General features: G+C 43.4%; 1 protein-coding gene across 4 annotated transcripts in view; it reads right to left on the bottom strand.

Moving 5' to 3' along the window:
* cep85l (centrosomal protein 85, like) overlaps positions 1-18,370 on the bottom strand; it is a 30,657-nt gene extending 12,287 nt beyond the window's left edge. For 3 of the 4 annotated variants that reach the window (XM_046060994.1, XM_046060995.1, XM_046060996.1), the window contains exons 1-6: positions 18,058-18,370; positions 16,470-16,634; positions 14,985-15,847; positions 13,457-13,542; positions 7,243-7,360; positions 6,957-7,124 (exon numbers count right to left, since the gene is read on the bottom strand). In XM_046060994.1, coding sequence (XP_045916950.1) covers positions 6,957-7,124; positions 7,243-7,360; positions 13,457-13,542; positions 14,985-15,847; positions 16,470-16,634; positions 18,058-18,106 — 1,449 coding nt within the window. In that variant the 5' untranslated portion in view covers positions 18,107-18,370. Of the gene's footprint in view, positions 1-6,956; positions 7,125-7,242; positions 7,361-13,456; positions 13,543-14,984; positions 15,848-16,469; positions 16,635-16,707; positions 16,808-18,057 lie in introns of those variants that run through there. The other variant, XM_046060997.1, reaches the window with a different exon arrangement.
* Positions 18,371-19,830: the final 1,460 nt, after the last annotated feature.

Raw genomic sequence — 19,830 nt, 5'->3', positions numbered from 1 at the left:
ATCAGAGTTGGTTTCTCAGCGGGTGTGTCGCTGAGTGGGGAAAATCTGTTAGAAACGTGAACAGGTTGATGGTGCCCCGTGGACTTTGAATGCTTACGACTATTCCTCCTTCGGACAGTCACCCAGCCCCCTCCCTTTCCTGTCTGCACAGGGGATGCCGGGGGACGGCTACCACAGTCTAACTCAGGCCGTTCCGCACCGACTACCGGGGACTGGCTAGCTACAGTAGCTAAAGATTGATCTACCAAGGTGCGGAGCCGGACTTCTAAATCACTGAGCCACGCCTCCATGTCTATAAATAAACTACACTTATTACACGTACCATTACCGCTAAAGGAGGCAGAGGAGTAACTGAACATTTGACACACCGAGCAGGAGAAAGTAGGAGAGAGAGAGGGAGAAGGAGAAGCCATCGCTAGCTGCTAAGCTAAAGTCGCTAACGGCTAAGCTAAAGTACTGTAGCGTCAGCTACCAAAACTTTAGAACAACTATGAGATTGAACAGCAGTCACTAAAAGATGGAAAGAACTGTGAGTGCTTAGGCAAAATTACTGTAAAGAATAAGTGTTTAGCAGACAGTTGGCCGCTGTAATCAAACAAATGTAACTGTTATTTAGCGAGAGCAGCACAACACGGTACCAACACACAAGCACCGGAAACGGAAATGAGTCGACACGCTTACCGCAATACGTCAGCAATACGAATCCACAGCAGATTGAACCACTGTTCCCGACACTATCGGCTTATGGCCCCTTCATAAAACAACCTCTTTGTCGTTTCATCCCGGACAGTGGTCTTGACACTCACTAGCCCTCGGCCTCCCTCGCTACGCTTGGTGTACAGTCTCAGGGTGCTGGATTTTGGGTGAAACCCTCCATGCATTGTAAGAAGCTTTCTCGTCTTGATGTCAGTAGCCTCTATCTCCTCCTTTGGCCAGTTTATTATACCAGCGGGAAATCTGATGACTGGCAGGGCGTATGTGTTGATGGCTCGGATCTTGTTTTTCCCATTCAGCTGACTTTTCAGGACCAGCCTTACTCTCTGTAGGTATTTGGCTGTGGCGGACTTCCTTGCTGCCTCCTCATGGTTTCCGTTAGCCTGCGGCACCCCAAAGTATTTGTAGCTGTCCTGAACATCTGCAATGTGGCCTTCTGGTAGTTCAGTCCCCTCGGTTCTGATTATCTTCCCCCTTTTTGATACCATGCGACCACAATAGTCCATTCCGAACGGCATTCCAATGTCATTGCTGTAGATCCTGGTACTGTGGATCAGTGAGTCGATGTCTCGCTTATTTCTTGCATACACCTTGATGTCATCCATGTAGAGGAGGTGACTGATGGTTGTTCCACTTCGGAACCGGTATCCGTAGCCAGTCTTTGTGATGATTTGGCTGAGGGGGTTCAGGCCTATGCAGAACAGCAGCGGGGATAGTGCATCGCCTTGGTATATGCCGCACTTGATGGTGACTTGTGGAATTAGCTTTGAGTTGACTTCCAGACTTGTTTTCCACAGCCACATTGAGTTCTTGATGAAAGCTATTAGTGTCCTGTTGATAATGTACATTTACAAGTGTGGCAGGTTGAGGGTTTTTCACCCTCCCGCCACTATACGCACTGCCCTGGCACCCTGACAACCAGATGCCGCTGCCATGGCCTATAAGTACAGGTGATGATGTCTGTCTCTCTCTCACCTTGGTTGGGAGTCTCGACAGTTGGCGACGGTGGTCCGGTGTTGTTGAGTGCTGTTCGCGAGCGCTGTCATGGCTGTCATGGCTGTCATGGCTGTCATGGCTGTCGTGGCCTGTAGCTGAACAGTTTAGCAGGTGGTACCGGCCCTAAATCTGTGGAGTCGCCTGGTCAGCGTTGTGTATGTGCATGCGACATTGCTCTCGGTCCTTGCGGTAAGTTCAAATTCAATTCAATTCAAATTCCACTATTTTCCATTATTTATATAGCGCCATATCAGAACAACAATTATCTCAAATCATATCATGGGCTTCTGTAAATAACATCATAGAGTACGGTCTAGACCTGCTCTTTTATGAAAAGCGCTGTGAGATAACTGTTGTTGTGATTTGGCGCTATATAAATAAAATTGAATTGAATTGAATTGAATTGAACATATATCTGGTTCTACAGCTGTTTCTAAGGTTCCTGAGTTTAGAGATAAGTTGGTGCCAGTTAAGGGCAGGTCTTTTTTGTTTCTAATAGTTAGAATTTTATCATTAAAGGAGCTCATGAAGTCGTAAGTACTGAGAGCTATAAGTGTGCTGTCTGCTTGCATACCGATTTAACTGTCTGCTGTGTGCGCTCAGTGCATCGTTAAACACACTGCTTCCTTGATTGTTTTAGAGCGAACCGTTTGCCGTGCTGGCTGTCTCGCTCTTGCCTGTGGGCTGACTATGTGTGTGCGCTGTGGAACCGTGGAGGTATGTACGCATTTCTCTCGTACTGCAGGCCATTTAATTGAATATATACCATGCTAAACATTAATGGTGCTAAATTCCCCCTCCCTCCAGTGATCTGCTGCACTGCTGCCTCGGCGGGAGGTTGAACGGCGGCTTGGTCCGTCTGCCTCGTGTCTCAGCTTTAGGTATCTCTCTCTCCCTGTGTGATTGCCCTCTGCCTGGTTGGCCCATTTCCGGCTCTGTCTTGGCTCTAAGCAGGCTTGCCGGTTTTAGTATTTCTTTGTTATTGGGTCTAATTATATTACATTTAGTTTATACAGTTGGCATTTTGTTTTGGGTCTGTGTGTTATTTTCAATCGTCTGTTTTCAGTTTGTTTGGTCTGAGTTATTTGATTTGCATGTTTTTATTCATTTTGGTGTGTTTTGATTTATCCATTTTGCCACTGTGTATTTTATATAGTATATTGTACTTTAAATTATTACACCCATACTTCTATTTATTCAGTAATGGCATGCCTTTTAATTAAATTGTATACATAGTATTTGTTATTTTAGTTAAATTAATTTAGGTCTGTTTGTCTTCAATTAGTATTTTGTTAATCAATAAAATAATTTGTTTAAATGTGAAACACCCTCTCTGCCCTGGCCTTATTTCAGGTGTCCCTGTGTGACATATTTTTTAATAATATTTCCTGGGGTGAAATTCCCCAGGTGGCGTTGTTGGCAATTTAAATACAGAATCACACCCATGTCTTGTTACACAAGCATTCCAATATCCATGTGAGTCATAGGCTTTCTTGTAGTTAATCCAGGTGGTGCACAGATTGGTCTGCCTGGTCTTGCAGTCTCAAGTGACTGCTCTATCAACCAGTAGCTGGTGCTTTGCTCCCCTGGTATTACTACCCACTCCCTTCTGGGCCCTGTCCATGTATTGAGCCATGTGCCTACTCATCTTAGCCGCTATGATGCCTGACAGGAGCTTCCATGTTGTGCAGAGGCAGGTTAGTGGCCGGTAGTTGGATGGGATTGTTCCCTTCTGGGGACCCTTCATGATCAGGACTGTCCGTCCTTGGGTTAACCATTCTGGGTGGGTCCCATCCATCAGCAGTTGGTTCATTTGTGCTGCCAGGCGTTCATGGAGCGCAGTTAGTTTCTTCAGCCAGTAGGTGTGGATCATGTCAGGGCCTGGTGCTGTCCAGCTCTTCATACCTGCCACTCTTTCTTGGATGTCTGCCGTTGTAATGGTTACTGGATCTTGCTCTGGGAGATTGCTGTGATCTGTTCTTAGATCCACTAGCCACTGAGCATTGGTGTTGTGGGATGTCTCTTTCTCCCATATGTTCTTTCAGTACTGTTCAGTCTCAGCCCTGTAGCCCTATTCTCCTGACTTCTGCTTCTCCATCTATCTCTTTAGGCGGGTGGCCAGAGCGGTAAGTCTTTGTTTGGCAGTGATAGCAGTTGCCATTTGCGGATGTTAGAACACTGACCTAGGAGTTGTTTCTTTGTCAGTGTCAGTATATCCCATAGTCTCTGCATATAACCTCTCTCACCGGAATTGCTTGTATAGTAGCATTGCATCAGATCCATATCTTCTGCTCTAGTCCATGAATGTCTTTTTCCAGTAGCCCATTTGTCTTTATATATATTATTTATTTTTTTAAGAGGAGGGAGAGTGAGGGTAGGGGTACAGTTTAAAAAGCTGTTGTGATATGGCTTTGCCACCGTCTAGTCCCTGTGTCTCCACTGTTTCCTCTCCCTACTGTTCCTGTCACTTGTCTGTCTGTTCAGCATGTGTGTGTCTGAGCGTGGCCTTCCGGATTCCTCTCGGTTCCAATTGCCAGGTACCTCATGTATAAAAGACTAGTTTCATAAGTCAAGCAAAGCAGACACACGGTGCTACTGACAGAGTTTTTGACTTGGTATTTTTATTAAAATATTCTGTACCGTGCAAATAACATGTATCTGCCTACACTTGTACTGTGCATGTTGCCGTTTACTTTGCGACGACTCACAGTCTGTTTTCCAGCGCCACACTCCCGTGTTATGTTCACTAACAGTCCCAGCTTGTTATAGGTCCATGCAAAACAAATCTGGTCTGTTTCCGGCATGCGCATGCCCAGTGTACCTGAATGGCCAATAGATGTGCATTTTCAGTCGTTTTAATGTAGAAGGAGATCAACTCTGATACGCCGCTAAAATGCTGGTGAGACGGAGATTGTATTCCTTTTAATTCTCTGTTTGTAAACTAAAATGGAGTAGTGTGGATGGGGCTTCAATCACCGTTTTGAGCACGCATGCACGAGCCACATTCCCCACCTTGGCTCCTCCCATAAATTACTATGCAAATGACCATTAATACGCCCACGTTACCTCCTAAGGTGCGAATAACAATGGCTGCTGCAAAACGCGTGAAAAGAGAAACTTCACTGAGCGCGAGATCGAGGTGCTGATCACTGAAGCAGAGGCGAGAAGAAAATATTATTTGATGCTTGAACTCTTGGATCACCAACAAACACAAAACGACGGAGTGGCAGAGGCTCAGAGACAGCGGCGGTACAATGGCTGCAATAAAGAAGACATGGTCTGACATAAAAGTGGATGTCAAAAAAGACGGGAAAAGAGTTTTTGTGATACAGAAATCGAGGTGTTTCTGAGGTGGATGTTGTTTGCACATATGCACATATTGTTTGAGGCAGCTTGTTCAAAAACAAAAGACATTCTGTTCAGTTTAACAAAAATGATATTATTCCAAACAAAGGCTTTAGATAGAAAGGTAAACACTATATATTGTTGATCACATTAAACACACACCTGTCAGCTCCCGCTGCTAAAGGCCGGCTGCCAGAAACCTGTCTAATATCGGGGAAAGGCAAGCCTGAATTTCTATCTTTTACAATTGAAAGGTGCAGTATGGAATAGTTATGACTCACTAGCACGAGCACAAATAACACTGCTGGTTTGGATGTTTAAATGATAAAGTAATAACGTGTGAACTTTACCCTGGAACTAGGAACCTTTGGAGGAACTCACTGCGTTTCCACCGAAGGGACCAGGGTCTAAATTTAGTTCTAGGGTCTTTATTTTACCCCCCCAAAAGTCCGTGCTCGGGGGGTAGTAGTTTCCGAAAGTAGCGGTACTTTGGGGGGTTGGTGTTTGCTTTGTAGTAAATTTCTGAATGGGCGAGTGAAGGCTACTGGCTTTAAATCGAGCTCGTCTCTTTTCCACCGTGTTTGCAAACCAATAAATCACAATCAGCAGTCAGATAGACACACAAGTCTTGCTGATGTCCGCCTGAGATCGTACGCCAGCATTAAATGTAGGTCTATTACTCGGAAACAGCAGCCAGCGTGCAGCGCTGTGTTTACAGCAAACAGCTGATGGAGTTACGCTAAATACTGAGTCCGGAGATGTTGTTTTCATCAGTCAGGAAGTTTTTACACAGAGCAGAAGTCGGTCTCCTCCTCTCCAAAACCAGCTGAACAGCTGATTACAGCAGGTAATAAAGCTCGTTAAACATCCCGTTCCTCCGACGCTCAGGCGACACAGACGTGAGTGCTGTCAGCTGATCTGCAGCTCTCGTCGGCTGGAAATGTTTTAATAACCTTTCAAACTGTCGTGATTTTATTGTTGTGTTTCTTCCTCTGTGCTGGAGTTATTTTAAGAACTTGATGGCTTTATCCAGTTTGGTATTAAATTTGTAACAATCTTTATCATGTGTCTCTTCATTATACTTCCACACAAAAAAGCTGTTTTAATGGTCAAGCACAGCCTGTAGTTTTTCATTATATTCCAGGCAAATCTGATGCCTGTGCATAGCTTTGTCCGGCGTATAGGCCTGTGTCAGCTGGTTAATTTGCCTAATCTTCGCAGGTCCTTGAGTAGAAACGTTATTTTGAAGCATTAGGTGAGAATCGGTACTTTGAGGTTTACTGACAGAGCCAGACAAAAGTTTGCTGGACTGTCCACATATTCTCACTTCACGTTCATTTTTATACATCACAGGTGTGTGTGAAAACCAGCATACATTACCTTTTCGTGCATACTCAGTGTTCATACATGAGGCCTCAGATCACCTGTGGCTTCTGACACACCTGAAGCTGATTCCACAACCCCTGCAGTTGAAAACCCCGGCTCATCACTCCTGTTCACCTTCACGTTACAGCCAGCTCCTTACTGGATCTAGTTTTGTCTTCTTTGCTATCTAGTCACCTGACTTATCTTGTGTTTGCTTGCACCTCAGGTTGCTGTTCTGGAGAGAGAGAACTCAGTCTGTCTGCTACTCAGTGTTTTTGACAAGTTTCGGGCCACAGCCTGCAGGATCATCACCCTGCACATTTGTTAAATTTATAACCTCTTGTGTTTATAACTTATCACTGCTCCTGTGCCTGCTCCTTGACCCTAGTGTGACTAAACCTAACAAAAGCAACAAATACATCTTTTGCTCTACAAATGGTAAAAGTGATCTATATTTTTGTTCTAATCTGTAGGATCAGATGGAGCTGCCTCTGTATTAATGATTGTCTTGGCGTTGCCGTGGTAATTTGCTCTACCTTTTCCTCCAGTTTTCTGATGTCCTCTGTATATTTTTGTGTGACTTGCTTGAAGAACTCGTTCAGATGGAGTACTTCCAGTTCAGCCACTGCTAGCTTCCTACCAAGGTCTTCATCACAGCACAGCATTTCAGACGGCTGTTTGCATGGCGTTCTCATTGTTGATTCCTATTGGACAACCAGAACTTGTGCTGTGACTTTTATTATGAAAATATTTGTTGTGATTATTATGATGAAATGATGAATCTGGATGCTCATTCATCACAGAGATGTGGCTGAGTGTTACCTTGTTATTTAGAATGTGGGGATCGTCAAACCACCCTCTCTGGTTCTGCAGGACCTGCTGTGCTCTGAGCTCGTTCTCTCTGATGCGGGCATGGAGCTGCAAGATCTGCTGCTTTTGTCTGAAACACAGAAGCCCTTCCTGCTTACAAACATCTTCATCTGTATATGAGCAAAGCAAAATAGTTCTATATGAAGACAGGATGAGGCAGGCAGGGCAGACATTAGGGCCTGTAAAAGACACCCAAACTGGTGAGATAAAGATGACAAGGACAAACAGAATGGCAGAGTCAGTGTTTGGAACATACTGAGCTCAGTTTCTATGGCTTTCTTTGGGTCACTGTTGCAACTGCTGTGAAATGAAGCTGTCTACAGCTGCTATCCTCCACCAGGGGGCAAGCTCAAAACTGCCTTTAACTCACCCAAGCCTATAATAATGAAAATAATAATAATTCTTATTATAAATGATATTTATAGAACACCTTTCTAAACAGCATGAAAGCAAATAGCAATATCAAGCAATGGTGAAACAAAATGACTGTGAGCTTTTACATAATAGCAAAAGTTATAAACAAAATGAACAGGAAGCCAATGTAGAGATGCTCAGTCAGGTGTAATGTGATACTTGGTTCGAGTTAAAAGCATTGTAGCTGAGTTGTTGTCACACTGTGGGCGTGTCTGCTCTGTTTAGTTAGTTCCTAGTCAGTTTGGTTATTTTTAGTCTTTCTTTTCTGTATCTGTTATTTTGTCTCTGTTTTGGGTTTCAGTCCTGTCTGTTGTCTTGTTTTCAGTTTACACTGTGTGTTCGTACTTGTTGGTCTGATGTTGTCTGTGTGTGTTGTTGGAGGGTCTGTTAGTGTAGTTCTGGGCCCTGTTTCAGAAAGCAGGTTTAACAAACTCTGAGTTTGTCCCTGAGCTCTGGGTTGATTGAGCCTGAGATGTGAAACTCTGAGTTTTCGGGTCCAGAACAGCTGATCAGAATAAGTTCAATCAACTCTGAGTATGTTGAGCCTGAGCCACGACTCACCATGGCAACGGGTAAATAAAGGCAGAGCCTCCATTTTAATCGAGTGGAGCTAGAAATATGAATGCTGCCAACGCGGACCCTGATAGGCTCTAAAACACAGGAGTGGAAGAAGAATCAATGCGTTAACATTATTACTATACAGCGTTGCTCATTCATCATTCACCAGACTGGAATTTCCTTAATGAATGATAAAGTGCTGCAGCCCATTACATTCCATTTTAAATAGGAAGGCTATATTTATTTATTATTATTATGTATTTATTTATACATATTTAAGCTGTAACCCGACGCCAATCGGCTACCTGATTATGAAAATAGGCTATAGATCAAATATAAGACAGTTTACTCATGAACCTGTGATAGTAAAGTCACACCCAGCAGGTTAGCCTATTAATTATTTTTTGCAGTGGAAAATGTGTCTATAGGTTAAAGTTTTAGACATCTATTTTACATTAATAAAATCTTGCTCATTTCGTGTCATTTATTAATGCTGTCAAAACACATTCAGACTATCAGCAGGTAATAATGAAAAACTCACTTTTAAACCTTATTTAAGCCTATTTGTTTCAGCGGCACCACAGTCATCCTCACTCAGAAACAGTCACATTATCTCCAGTTGATAACTACAATAGGAATGTTCCCAATCAATGCGACTACAATATGAAAGATTACTGGTTATTGACAGTTTTATAGGTTACATATTAAATAGTGATTACTGCAGTAATGCAAGTGTTTCAGTGCAACAGTCCACAGTTATTCTGGGCTGAGGATAAATCCATGATGTGCGGACATCTGTCTTCACTTCAATGACAGACTGATCATAAAGCGTCATGTTCAAGATCATGTTTGGCTAAAAAAACTAACAGCCTATCTAACCGGGATTTTAAAGTTTTTAAAGATGTAAATGCATTCAAATATGTGCTTTGATATCGACAGTTTTCCAACTTATCCTTGGAACCTAACCTCCTCCCGAGGGGGTTAGGTCTACAGCATCAGTTGCCGGAGTTACTGATCTAGGGATTATCTGATCTCGCTCTCTGAAACAGAAAACCCGGAGTTTCCCCTCATCTCAGGCTCAACATACTCAGAATTTTCTAATCCTGCTTTCTGAAACGGGGCCCTGATCTGTTTAGTTTCATTATTATTATGATTTTGATTGTTCTGTATAGTCTGTCCTCGTTGTTCAGTTTATTATTCACTTTGTCTGTCTATCCTGTTTTAGTTTTGCCTGTTTAAGAGGCTGAAAATGCTGTAAACGGGAACGGGACAGCACTTTGCCACTTTATCACGTTACCTTGACGACACTGAAACATGTTGCACACTTTTTATTTTATGTTTTTGCCTGATTTTTAAGTCCTGCAGACTCATGTCAATGGTATATGCAGGTCAATATATATTTGTAAATAATCAATACACTATTGTTGGTCAAAACAGCATCATCAAGCAAAAACTAAAACAACTAGTTGAATAAACTAAGTGTGTAATAAGGTGATTGCATTCCTCTGACTTCATGTGTTCTATGTAGCCTACCATCTTAAGTTAAGAAAAATTCTAACAATGTTAACATCAACATTGGTGTTGATGCTTGTTTGTTTTTACTGTTTTCTTCTTCTTCTCGATTTGCCATTATATTGCTCTCGCTTCCGGGCTTTCCCCGGTAACCCTGGTAACCCCCGTGTTTCACGTCATACCACTACGAACTGTGAGCAATTCACTCTGGCAAAGTCTGCAGAGATGCGGCCTATAAAGGGCTCAAAATGTCCGTGACAGAGTCCTCGCGCACTTGACGATTTGACAGTGGGACAGCCCTAAGGCCTCACGGACTTCCTGGGAACGCGCCTCAAAGTCTGTGAGTCTGTGAGGGGGGACATTGGGATTGGGCCACCGAGTTGATAACCCGCTTCGTGGTACCGCTTATCCCGATCGCGATTGTTAGGGTTAGTTAAGCCAGAAAAAAAACAAGATATCCTGGGTATGTTGAACTCGCTTCGTGGTACAGGCCCCTGCTCTTTTATGAAAAGTGCTGTGAGATAAGTGTTGTTGTGATTTGGCGCTATATAAATGAAAAATTGAATTGAATACACGGCCAGGGCCCTGGGTCGTCTGTACTTATGTATGGCCCCTCTCTTTACACCCTGTCCCATTCTTTGTAAGGCTACATCCACACTACCAAGTTTTCGTTTTAAAACGCAGACCTTCTGCTACGTTTGCACCTCCTGTCCAGACAAAAACGGTGAAGTTTGAAACGCTGCTGACCCTGTTTTCATTTCAGCTCCGGTGTAGCATATTAGTGTGGACAGACGAAAACAGAGGACTTTAAAAACGATGACGCAGACTCTCACGTCTGGCTTCCGGCTTGGGTCTTATAAGTCATGCAAAGCATAAACACGATGCTACTGACAGAGTTTTAGTTTTGGGCTGTCCCCAACTAAGGATTTACATAGTCGAATCAGAATTGTCAAGTTTTGCCTATAGTCGACTGCTAGTCAAATCATGTGTGTGTTTGTGGGCAGCGATTGCTGTACATTTCCAGCTAAACTGAGGCTTATTGTTGAACAATTTCTCTCTCTTGCCTGCCGTTCACCAGTCTTGCAGAGTTTTGCATGCATGCTATGCAGCCGACAGCTGCATGCACATTGCGGTTCCTCGTGGGTCTATTTCAAGTACTATTTAAAAACGATATAATATTCTTTGTGTGGTTCATCAATGGCGATAAATGATCCGAACGTCCCATGAGGTGCGGACAAACACCGGTGAGGCTGGGGCTCGGTCTCTTCGCCAACACACTTTCTTCTTTCGCCGAATCTTCAACTGTGGAGTAGGCAGTCTGCTTCCTGTTTACACTAGCCAGTGTATGTTAATGGCCACTAGATGTGACCATTTCAGTCGTTTTAATATAGACAGAGATCAGTTCTAAAACGCAGCTCAAACGCTGGTGTGGACAGAGTAGTCCACAGTAGTATTTTAGTAGTGTGGATGTAACCAAAGTTGCAAATCCCCTATTTAGCAACAGATGTTTCAGTCATCCCTGACGTACTTATTCCACATATTGGTGAGTTGTGTCTAAACAGAGTAACAGAGAGAAGCTGCTCCTGCAGATCATCACACAAAACGCATGCTGATCCAGGAAGACGTGAAAAGCTTTGTTTATGAGTAGGGCTGGGCAATAAAACAATAACGATAATTATTCTCAATAAAAATACAACAAATGTTCAATATATCGCCTTGCATGGTGCTTTCTGCCTCTTGGGTGCCCCACTCAGCTGTGTCTCACTGTGTGTCTTTTTAAACGCAAGCTTGATGCCCAATTATGCAACCGCCAAACATTAATCTACATTTTGCTGCTCTCTGCTCCCGTTTGTAATGTGTGTTAAAATATGGGAACGACGGCCGACATTTTCCTCGATGTAGTTTATTATGTTTGCTGTTTTATGTTTCAGAATGCAGTTTGTAATCTGTCTGTTCAGAGAATGCTGGCTCATGCCCTAGCTGTATTTCAGTGGAATAATTTTACAGTGTTTGGCCCCCCTGTAATGAATCTGGTGCCCTTGATTGACAGAATATGTGGGGCAATCTATGTTACTATTTATGGTATTGAGAGTTTGTGTTTTGGATCTGATTCTTCATAACCTTTTCCTCCTCTCCCTCAGCCTCTCTCCCGTTTTACCTGCTGCTGCTTTTAAAGGGGATGACACAATTATAAATCTCCTGTGACAGATCATCTTTTCAGACGGCCACTATAGAAGCACACTGCCACATACATCTTTGGTTTCTCCTGATACGGAGGTGCAGAAGGATTGCTTGCTGGCTTCTCCTCCTGTCCTGTTGGCGGCGTTATAATGTTCGCACAACGAGGACATTTAATTGCGAATTTGAACTAGCCTTCAGTATAGTTGGTGCTGCAGGTAGTAATGCCATAATAATAACAATATAGTGGCAAATTGTTCATTTTTTATTCATTTTTTATTCATTTTTTATTCATTTTTTATTCATTCGTTCTTGTCAAAGCTCCCCGCTGATGTCAATATCAAGTACAGGGAGAAGGAGCCCACATAGATGAACTAACCGAATGTATCAAAATCTATCAAAACATGAACTTTGGCGAAAGCCCCCTAAGAAATATCACCAAGTGTCTGTAATGTTATGTAATGTCGTTTTTTTATAATATATCTCACCAAGAAAAGGTTCAAATAGGACACTGATCTCACCTGGGCGTCTCCTGTATGTGATTGACAGTCACTGAGGCCCCATCCACACTACTACGCTTTTGTTTAAAAAACGAATACGATCTCTGTCCACAGTAGCGTTTTAGCAGCTTATCAGAGTTGATCTCCGGCTATATTAAAACAACTGAAAACACACATTTAGTGGCCGTTCACGTACACTAAGCATGAGCGTGTCAGTGTAAACATGAAGCAGATTGTCTATTCCGTAGTAACAGAAGATTTGGCGAAAGAGTAAAGTACTACAGATGAAGAACCACACCAGATCCAATTTTTCTTGCATGGACTAATAACGAGCTGGGACTGTTACGTCACTGGGAATCGTTACAAAGTAAACGGGAACATGCACAGTACAAGTGCAGGTTGTAAGTGTTATTTGCACAAAATATTTTAATAAAAATACTAAATCAAAAATTCTGTCAGTAGCATTGTGTAAGACTCATCTGCGTTGACAGGAGGCGGCTTAAGAGTGGAACAGTGCAGGACTATTACAGGTGCAACATCTGCATCCGTGCATTTATGTGCTACGAGATACACATCTGGGTATAAAGCAGAAGCAACACTAGTGTCAGAATGGTGTGAAGGTCAGCAACAGGTCAGTTTGGTCCTAATTCACAGTGAAATGGCAGCTATACATATTTGTTACCTGCATATACACTCAGTTGCCACTTTATTAGGTACACCTAGTTAAAGTTAATGTAGTCTATTCCTACAGTCCTACAATAAATAAAATAAATAAAGCCTACGTTCATGAAGGTTCTAATTTTTGTTGAAACTGTTGTAGGGAGATGTTTGTTTATTTCATTTCTGAATCAAATTTCCTGTAACTTTAATAAGACGAGAACGGAAACAGAACGTACATACTGTATACCGATCATACTGTGAAAGTATGATTATGATCAAAAGGAGGCCCTTTGGTGACAAAGAGTCCTGTTGGAGGAAGTGTTTTTGAGTGTGTCCTGCAGTACCTATCTATCTCCAGTTCTCTCTGTCTCAGCAGCCCCTCTTCAACCTTCACCAGAGTGTTGACTGACAGGGAGGTCCCTATCAGCGTCTGGAACCACACAAACACAGGAAACTAAACACATCCACAGGTGCATAAGGACGTAATGTAATGACTGAATCAGCATCTTCTACTCATAATTTACATATTCTAGACATCATAGGCTGATTACAGTAACTACGTATTTGAATACAAATCATACACACACAAACACACACACAGACACACACACACACACATCACATTTGTGGTGATGTAGCATTGTTCAGTGCCATGCTACATCACAGCTACACACGGTGTGGACAAGGGCTGAGAGTCTCTATGGAGACATTACTGTAGCAAAACTATTCACACATGTGAGAGTTGCGTGACTGTATCTCAATCCATGTGTGCATTATCAGATTTGTAAATATGTCTCTAAATGCGTTCTGAGCTGCCAGTGCCACTGGGAGGACTTCGGCTCTGCTGCTCCTGCCCACAGTTACTGGTTCATGTTAAACTTTTTTTAAATCACTGGTTGTTATAGCTGACTGGTAATCTGTAAAGCTACTGAGGCACACAGACAAAAATCTCCACACACCTTTGCAGATCTCTGCCACAGCAGAAGTGTAGCAAAAGTCAAATGAAAATAAATTAAATCAAACATTTATTGACGCTATGTTTAACATTTATTATCTTGTTATTGAGGGAAATCATGTTGTGATAATTATCATTATTGTTTTATTGCCCAGACCTAATTCCCCCGATCTATGTACACAGCCAGACTTGCAGTGAATAAAGATCAGGATTACGCTCACACGGATTGAGATACAGTTACACACACCACTCACATTTGTAAATAGATCTGCTATTAGGAGTGCTTTGCTGATTTACTGACGAAACATTATATCTCCAGCTGTGGCAAACATCCTCTCTTCTGCAATGTTACGCACACAATGGGCGCAGCGCTTTTCGGATGAAACTGACGGTGGTCGAGTTTTCTTTAAGAAAGTGCTTCATTCTGAGTTGGTCACCGTTAGCTAGACTGTCAGGTTGGGGTTGGGGACCTTCATCTGGTAAAGCTAATTTTTGGGTTATGAAATCCAAAATGCACCCAAAAACTTCTTTTTTGAGGATAAACTTCAAAATAATTCTAGTGTGTGATCGCTGCACACTGTGCCGGAGCTGCACTGTGTCCTCCTTTTTTGTTCCATCAACCTAAGGTTATTAACTGACGTTGTTACAAAAAAGAACCACATAAGATCAGAATTGTGATTCCCCTGTGAATCAATTTTTCTCACTCACCCCTAGTATGGAAAGAGTTTTTGGTCAACACTGGTTGTCACAAGCGGGATAATAGGTGCATCCATACTTAAAGAGTAACATCACACTAAATCCACTATTCGTTAATAAATTATTTGTACAGTGACTTTATTATTCTATCAATTAATTCTGGCTGGAGTCTTTACAGTATTCCAGTTTGTCGGGTTGCAAGAAAATGCCACAGGGCTCACCTGGTTAAGCCCTGGTTCGTGCTGATGTCCCTGTTGCCATGGCGATAGCCCATCGCCACCACAGCCCTCTGTTCCAGTACCACTGATTTGACCAAGTTTACCTCCACGCTCTACTTTGGGCTTGTATTCCATCTGCTCAGTCAGCCACATCTGGGTGCGAACTGCAGGCTGAATCGGGGAGCCTCTATCAGCTTGATGACCCAGCGGTGAGTCTGCTTGTTTGGGTAAGCTCAGGCCATAAACCTGTCCACCTCTCCGAGACAGTTTAGCTTCTGGTAAAGCACTATAGTTCATGTCCAAACTGCTGTGTTTTACCGGTGAGGACAGAGCTGAGGAAAGGGACAGGTCTGTTTCTAGACCAGTGGATCTGCTGCTGTGGTTGTACCGGTAGCAGGGGCCAGACCCTGGTGAGCGCTGCAGCAAGCTATGGCAGAGAAAGGTGGACGATAACGGTAGATAAAGGTCCACTTTTGAACCAAGAGGTTCCTTTTTGTATCCATATAGCAGGCCTCTGTCCAGGGAGCCTTGTGAATGTGCATATTGATCACCTGATGTCCTAGTAAAGCTCTTATCAGCCCCAGATGACAACTTGGTGAGAGAGGACCACCTCCGGATGGGCTGATGGTCTTTCATGTCCAGGCAGCTTGACGCGCCCTGGGGAGACATGGCAGGCGTAAGCAGCTGGCACGACCTGCTCCAGCGACCTGTGCTGCTGGGTGAGGCTGACGTTCTAAAGCTGGGGTAGAGTGAGGAGGATGGGGACGGCATGACGTGGACAGAGGGGATGCCATCATAATCCTGGCCCAAGATAGGCTGGGGCAGCGGCCGGAAGGACAAAGGCGTGGTACTGGAACTGGAGTCGTCTGCAGAAAGACATACAGGCCAAAGAGACCAGCACAATAATGTGAATTTTAAAGAATCATGTCAGACATCAACAACGCAAGCATGTTATTGAACTAGAATTTGAACTAGAACTAGAAAATAAAATGTAATTTTGCAGCTCCATTGTTGGAGTTTTATGGAGTTAAGCAACATGGGAGATCTTTTTTTCCTAATTAATTGTGTGTTGGCAGCAATACTATACACATGGTTTATTGTTACAGCTGCGGGTAAACGTTTGTGGGCATTGTTAAATTAAATCTAAAACACATACACAGTAAAATGTTGTGCCAGTCGTGGGGCTGTTGTATGTGATGCGTAATACTCCATCAGTGATCAGCACAAACACACTTTCCATCTGGTTTCTTGTTGGGTTGAACGTGGTGAAGCTACACTCTAGTATTTTCAGTTCAAATGAAACACTGTCCACTGGTTCGCTTGATGTGCTGTGTTCATTGTCGAGGTGTGAAATGCATCCCATAAAGAATTCTCTGCTGACAGTTAATTCCACCACACTCTCATCTTTGAGTTAACTGATAAAAGCCTGCTGATAGAACTTTTTTGAAAGATACAAACAATGCAGAATAAATGGACAGGACGTCGTACCTTCCACGCTGTCCGAGCAGTAAGTGCCAATTCCTGTGTCACCACTGTCAGACACCGTGCTGTGTCGGCGTCCACCACAGAAGCTGCTCCCAGGGCCAGGAGGGTTGCTGTGCCAGGCTGATTCGTGGCCAGGGACCCATCCTGGAGAGCCACCGCTACTGGAGCCTAAAGCAAAAATGTATTTGTTACACAAGTTATTCACTTACAAAAATATTGGATTATTAGGTGGGCCACTCACCAACGGCAGGCATAAGGTTTGGTTAAGATTTAGGTGAGGAGCAAGCATATCGACAGGGAGACAGTCTTTCACACAAAACAAATACTAAATACAGTGTGTCTAGTGCTTGTGCGTACTTTTATGTTGCAGTTCCAATGCTATTGCTATGCTATGTGAAATTAAAAAAATACATATAAAATTTAGATCATGTGCCCTCCCCAGGAAACATCAGAAAAAACTACAGAATCTAGTTTGTATCAGGCAAAGGGGTGTTTTGGGCGGCTGTGGCTCAGGAGCGGGTTGCCCGTTAATCGGTAGGTCGGCGGTTCAATCCCCGGCTCCTCCGGGGTGCATGTTGAAGTGTCCTTGGGCAAGATACTGAACCCTGAATTTCCCCTGGTGGCTGTTCCACCAGTGTATAAATGTGTGTGAATGGTGAATGCAGATGTAGTGTAAAAGCGCTTTGAGTTGTCGAAAAGACTAGAAAGGTGCTATACAAATATACAAACAGGGAGCATTTACATTTAAAATCCAAGGGATGTTCTAACATCTGGGCTTTGCTAGGAAAAGGATCAAAACACTGGAGATTTGGGAGTTGGGTCTATATAAAGAGAACACCAATTGGCTCTCTCAGGACATTCATGGCACTTACTGTGCTCACGCTTCTGGTATTTCAGCATCCACACTGTAGATCAAAGAATCAAAGCATTCATAAACCGTAAGACCACACCTGATCCACATGCGCAAACGCATGAAATAGATGATGCTATTGGCATACTCTAGATGAATGGGTCAGTTTGCTCTATGAAATCTATTGACCTTGAAAAAGTCTCACTTTACCGAGAGGAGTGACTCCATCAGTAGCTGAAATGAGAGGACACACACCATGAACACTACAGAGCCTAAATTTCATTCTTCACCTCCATGACAATCTGACCATGTGGTGAGACTAAGGTTGTAACTAACGGTTATTTTCCTTATCCATTTATCAGTTGGTTGTTTTCTTGATCCATCGTTTTGTCCATAAAATGTTCAAAATGCCACCACAACGTGCTGCCAGGTGGACTCGGCTCTCCAAATGAAAGATTAAAGGCAGCAGCAGATTTAAAACTGACTTATTGGTGCTTTTGTTTTATAGATGAGATTTTTGTCCGATGTATAATATAACAGTGTAACGGTAACACAGTTCCATTATATATAATACTGGCTGCATGAGCCCTCAGAACAAGGACAGCTCATAAACCAAGACACACTTCTTCCTCGTGCGCTCCATTTGTTAATGGAGCCCTGTAGCGCAGTATCAGAGGCGGAGTAACGTTAGCTGCTCCCGGCCTTTGAAATCATCTGACCGTTATCTTACGGGAGTCTCACCTGTTTTATTAGATTCGTATCCATCTTCGAAATCACTTCGATACCACATTCTGTGTGATCGTGGGCTTTAGCCTATATAACAGCAGGAAAAACGGCAGCTCGATCAGAGGACAAAAGAGAGATAACAAGGCCAAAGTCTGAAAACACGGGCACTGTGTCATGCATGACACTGTAGTAGAACAGATCGAATGACTGAAAAATTCTCTGTCTGATAACGGTATCCTTCCTATAAATGAAGCCTGTACGTCCCGAGCGTAAAGTCCTGTGGTGATCAGCCGCAGGACTGCCAGCACGACACGGCTACACACGCGCAATCTCGATGGAGCAGTAGGAGATACTGCAAAATAATAGAGCTTCTATTCTTGCAATTACGGTACAGGCTCTGCGCCAATGACGTTTCTCCAGAAGGACGCCCCCAAACGGCCAGCTGCAAGGCTGCAACACAGCCTGGCACGTCACTGAGTAAACACCTTCCATCCATTTTTATACACTGTATTCCATTAACACTGTATTTGTTAAAATGATTTACCAGAGTAAGTTTGCATTAGTTTGTTTTGTGTCATGAGTATGTGTGTGTATGTGTATGTGTAGGGACCGGGGCATCAGGAATTTAATGAATTGATATTATCCTATCTCATGTTAGGACAGAACAAGCAGGAAAGGTGAAATCAATTATTTTATTATGAATATTAAGAAATTATAACAGTGGGATGGTAGCTAGGTGGAGTTTAGGGGCCGAGGTGAGGGGGGGCAATATAGGGGAAGGCTTGGCAGAGGGAATCCAGGGGATGAAAGGTAAACTGGCGAGACAGACAGGCAGGAAATCCTGGAGACGGGGAGAGCAGGTGTAAGTCCTACTGACAGGCAGGCAAATGAATGAGCAAACTAACAAGACAGGCAGGCAAAATAACATCTTCAGAGACAGTGGCACATCAGCAAAGATGTTGCTCAGATGTCAATAAAGATAAACTAATCAGACAGTGGTCACTGAAGTGTGATGCGGAAATCTCACATTTTGAAATACATTTACACACATGATGGGCTTCGTCAGCTGAAGGTCTGTGTGCCTGTTTGACCAAGGGAGGGCTGAGTTACACACAAACATGAAGAGAAGCATAAACAGTAACAGGAATAAATAGCCTATGTGTTTCACCTGCATTCACACAGAATTTGGCAATATGGCTCCTTCCCACAGGGTGCTAAGGTGTGGCCGGTCTTACAGCTATCCGGATCTCCATGCCTAACATAAGAAGGGAAGGGGAGCAGGAAGTGGTGTCCCAGGCAGCAGACCGAAATGTCATTAACACAAATGGGTGTCCCAGGCCTTTTAGTGTTTAGCTATCACTACAGCCAGCTGTTCTGACAATGTGTGGTTTAATCAGTTCATCGCTCTGAAGGTGATGGAGTGTGGTAAGGGTCTTGTGGCTAAAAACACACGGACTCAAAGTTCCTGTACTGGTCGGTGTAAATGATTTCAGGTGCCCCAAATCTGATGAAGCTTCTCTCTACTATTGCATCCACTATGGTCTCTGTCTCCTAGTCTGGCACGCTGTATGCATCAGGTTACACCTCTCCATGCAAGGAAATGGCCCAAGGACATCAATCCCCACTCTATCCAAGGGGCACCCTGCTGGAAACTGTATAAGCTGGATATGAAATCTGTCTGTGGGGTCCTTACATGCAGTGAGGCAATAGCCTTCACATATCTCACCTATACTGACCCCAGTAGAACCCCTGTTGGAGGCAGCGGAGTGTTTTGGCAACCCCAAAGTG

Source organism: Micropterus dolomieu, linkage group LG10 (genome assembly GCF_021292245.1).
Source record: "Micropterus dolomieu isolate WLL.071019.BEF.003 ecotype Adirondacks linkage group LG10, ASM2129224v1, whole genome shotgun sequence".
NCBI classification, from domain to species: domain Eukaryota; kingdom Metazoa; phylum Chordata; class Actinopteri; order Centrarchiformes; family Centrarchidae; genus Micropterus; species Micropterus dolomieu.
This window is presented reverse-complemented; position numbering and strand designations above follow the sequence as displayed.